This window comes from Apium graveolens, chromosome 9, assembly GCF_009905375.1.
Source record: "Apium graveolens cultivar Ventura chromosome 9, ASM990537v1, whole genome shotgun sequence".
Taxonomy (NCBI): domain Eukaryota; kingdom Viridiplantae; phylum Streptophyta; class Magnoliopsida; order Apiales; family Apiaceae; genus Apium; species Apium graveolens.
Genome location: NC_133655.1, coordinates 232,765,116 through 232,769,262, shown reverse-complemented (window position 1 = coordinate 232,769,262; position 4,147 = coordinate 232,765,116). Strand labels below are relative to the sequence as shown.

The window sequence follows — 4,147 nt, the reverse complement described above, 5'->3', positions numbered from 1 at the left end:
TCAGTCCCTAACAATGCAGCAAGAATTACCGAAGGGGGTTGAATGTAATTCTAGTAAATTTTTCTTGAACTAAAAAATGTTCTAACTCAAACTATATATATAAGTGTTTTGATTTGCAAGGTGCGGAATCACAAGTTAAATAAATCAAAAACACAAAGTAATAAAAACACAAGTCTTTAAAACTTTCTGGTGGATTTGAAAGTATCCACCAGATATATATATATATATATATATATATATATATATATCGAATTAAGAACTCTGTGAAGAACACATTGTCTCACAACTGCTTTACAAGTGAACAAACAAACTACAGAGAAATTCTTAACAATTACAGCTTTTTCTATTTCTCTTCTAAAAGTGTTTGCTTAGTTGTTTGTTCTACTAGCTACACTTGGTTTATATACCACCAAGTTTACATGGTAATAAGACAGGATAATAAAACAAAACTATCAAGTCAAACTCCATGCTGCTTCACTACTCTATTCCAGCATCTTTGAAAATCATCTTAACTTGCATGGAAATGGTAATGCTCCTTTGTTCTTCATATCCTTTTAAATAGGCTTCCACATTCCTTTTGCAAACACCCAACGCATGTGACTGTGTTGTCACTGCCAATAGATTTTTGAATTGATCATCTGTTGGGTACATGCTTATCATCCGTCGGGTTACCTTGTTGATCATCCTTCGGGTAGCTCTGTTGATCATCCGTCGGGTAGCTATTTGACACTTGACTTCATTTCACTTATACAGAATTATAAGACATCTTATATTTACAATTAATCAACCTATCCTGCATATCTAATTAAAGTCAACATGACTTATATGCTACTACAGAATTTATACAAAGATGTTTACAGAAATGTGCTACATGACTTATTCTAACATAAGCTACTCACCTGATGGATATCAATTAGTCATCCGTTGGGACTATATTATATCATCCGTCAGGACTATAATTGATCATCTGTCGGGTGCTACATTTTTCAGTAAGTTAAATCTACTAAGGTATTTTGTTAATATAATCATCAAGTTCACAACATATTCCTAACACCCTAGAATTAAATACTAACACACTCAGGTATTTATTCCATAACATTTAGCGCCGTCTGTTCGAAGACAACACAACCATGTGAATACACGGAGCAGAAACAATAGTGGAACAGACACTCCTTTCACATAGCGAACAATCGCATCATTGGTAGAGGTACCACCACACTCAACCTATCCCTCCACCTATGGAGGAACCCTGGTAGGGGTAACTGAGGCTCAGCCCTAAGGGACGAATCCCCCGGCTTCTCAAGGGACGAATCCCCAATTTCAGCAGCTACATGCACCTGTGAACTCTCAACCCCTTGGGTATAAGTACTCGATGATTGTGACTACTAACCCCCATTACGGGATGCCTTTATACCCCGAAGTTGGAGGTAATGGACACTCTAATAGGAGTGAAGCACAAGGTCAGATGCCCCAATACATACATGGCTTGGCTCCTATTCCGGAGTATCAAGAATTATCTAGACCTTATACTGAAAACTCTGAATCATCAGATGATGATGTTGCTCCGAGAATGAGGCGTGCTGGCAAAGAGCCAATGGCCGATACTGAACAATACTCCGGGAGCATTCAAGGGACGAATCCCCAAGATGTTCAAGACAGGATCAAGGCTCATGAAGCTGAGATCCAAAAGCTGAAGCATGACCTGGAGACACATCTGAATCCGACACCCCCACTTGCTCCAAGGCGGAGAGTTCCTCCTCCAATCATAGACCTGGATGGTCCAATACCAAGGAGGGTTGTTTCCCCAAGGGCTGATCCCAGTGATCTTATACCCCTATGAGATCCTAATGATCCAAAGCCACCATTCACTAACGAGATAATGAATTCCCGCATCTCAAGGAAGTTCAAGATGCCCACTATCAAAGCATACGATGGTACTGGCGACCCTGCTAATCATGTCCGGACGTTCTCTAACGCCCTGTTGCTACAACCCGTGAATGATGCTATTAAGTGGCGGGCCTTCCCTCAAACCCTATCAGGTATAGCTCAAAGGTGGTACAACCGTCTGCCCCCAAACTCTATTGAATCCTTTAAGTACTTGAGCCAAGCTTTTATTAAGCAGTTCATAAGTGGCAGAGTCCATGAGAAGAGTTCAGCCTCTCTCATGGGCATAGTCCAAGGAGCAAAGAGTCCCTAAGAGAATATCTGAATTAATTTATGAAGGAGGCTTTGAAGGTCCCTGATCTTGATGATAAGGTAGCTATGATATCCCTACAACAAGGGACTAGAAACGAGTTCTTTAAGATGTCCCTGGCTAAGCGCACTCCCGAAAGCATGCTGCAGCTCCAAGATAGAGCCGGAAAGTATATCAAGGTAGAGGAGAGTATGAAGAAGACGACTGTGAATAATGAACCTACTGGAAATAAGAAGCGGAAGACAGATCAGGAGTACGATGCCAAAGACAAGTATCCACGAACTGGTAAAAACTCTTACTCCTCCTCTTTTAAGAAGAATCAGCAACTAAGGTTCACTGAATATACGAGGTTGAATGCTCTAAGGAGCCAAATCCTTATGGAAATTGAAAGGGACAAAGATTTCAAATGGCCGAAGCCATTAAGGGGAGACCCCGAGAAGAGAGACAAAAGTCGATACTTTAGGTTTCATAAAGATGTTGGTCATGATACTGATGATTGTAGGCAACTCAAGGATGAGATTGAGTATCTAATTTGAAAGGAAAAGTTTGGACGTTTCACCAAGGGTGAAGAGGCCGGAGGCCAAAAGAGAGATAATGATCGAAGAGATGATGATCGAAGGGGAAACAACCCGCAGCCCCGAGGGCCAGTGACCAATATGATCTCAGGAGGACCTATAACAGCTGGTACTACAAGGAACTCCCGAAAAGCTTATGCGAGAGAAGTAATGAGCATAGTTGGTGAGCAATCTAAGCGTTCTAAGTCGGAGATGATGCTTGAATTTGGTGACCCAGACCTTGAAGGTTTGAAATTTCCCCAAGATGATCCTCTGGTTATCACTCCGTAATTGGAAATTGTCCCGTTATGAGGCTCCTAGTGAACAATGGAGCTTCTGTGGACATTTTGTTCCATGATACATTCATAAGGATGGGCTACAATGATTCTCAACTAACTCCGTCCAACGCAACCATCTACGCGTTCAATCATATGGATTACAAAATTGAAGGAGCAATACGACTTCCCGTAACTATCGGGGAAGAGCCCAGGGAGGCCACGCAGATGTTGAACTTTCTGGTTGTCAAGGCAGCCTCTACTTATAATGTTATCTTAGGTAGAACAATGATCTATGCTTTTAAGGCTGTGCCCTCAACCTACCACATAGTACTGAAGTTACCAACTAGGAATTGTGTTGGAAAAGCGAAAGGAGATCAAAAGATGGCCCGCAGTTGCTATGTTGCAGCACTAAGGCCCGATGGAACCGGGGGGCAGGTCCTTCCCATAGAAGACATGGATGTCCGAGAGAATGACGAACTGAGAGGGAAGCCAGCCGAGGACTTGGTCCAAATTTCCCTAGACCCCTTAGACCCGGAGAAGGTCACATATATTGGGGCATCTCTGGACCCGCCCTTGAAGGGCCAAATGATAACTTTACTCCAAGAGAATAGTGATGTGTTTCCTTGGACAGCAGCTGATATGCTTGGGATAGACCCGAACCTTATAACTCATAGGTTGAACGTTGACCCAATCCGAAAGGTTGTCAAGCAGAAGAAGAGAACTTATGCCCCTGATAGCCTGGAAGCCATTAAGCAGGAGGTCGAGAAGCTTTTAGAAGCTGGGTTTATTGAGGAAGTGCAATTCCCTGAATGGTTAGCCAACCCCGTAATGGTTAAGAAGGCCAATGGGAAGTGGAGGATGTGCATTGACTTCACTGACTTGAATGATGCTTGTCCCAAGGACTGTTACCCCCTACCAAGGATTGATACCCTAATCGATGCCACTGCTGGACATGAGATGTTAAGCTTTATGGATGGCTTTAGTGCTTACAATCAGATTAGAATACATAAGGATGACACACTCATGGTATCCTTCATAACTGACTTTGGTGTATTTTGTTATCTTGTTATGGCTTTTGGACTTAAGAATGTAGGAGCTACTTACCAAAGACTGGTAAATAA

At 42.2% G+C, this 4,147-nt stretch overlaps 1 protein-coding gene across 1 annotated transcript; it reads left to right on the top strand.

The window, feature by feature from the left end:
* Positions 1-3,056: 3,056 nt before the first annotated feature.
* Positions 3,057-4,147, top strand: LOC141686047 (uncharacterized). The gene is made up of 2 exons (XM_074491110.1): positions 3,057-3,838; positions 4,120-4,147. The coding sequence occupies exons 1-2, from the start codon at positions 3,057-3,059 to the stop codon at positions 4,145-4,147; spliced, it is 810 nt and encodes a 269-aa protein (XP_074347211.1).

What these genes read in the sequence shown, in the direction of transcription:
- LOC141686047 (XM_074491110.1), top strand. Translation starts at nt 3,057, where the DNA reads ATGAGGCTCCTAGTGAACAATGGAGCTTCTGTGGACATTTTGTTCCAT. An exon ending in GAAGTGCAATTCCCTGAATG is followed by an intron (nt 3,839 to 4,119) that starts GTTAGCCAACCC and finishes TTAAGAATGTAG; the next exon opens with GAGCTACTTACCAAAGACTG.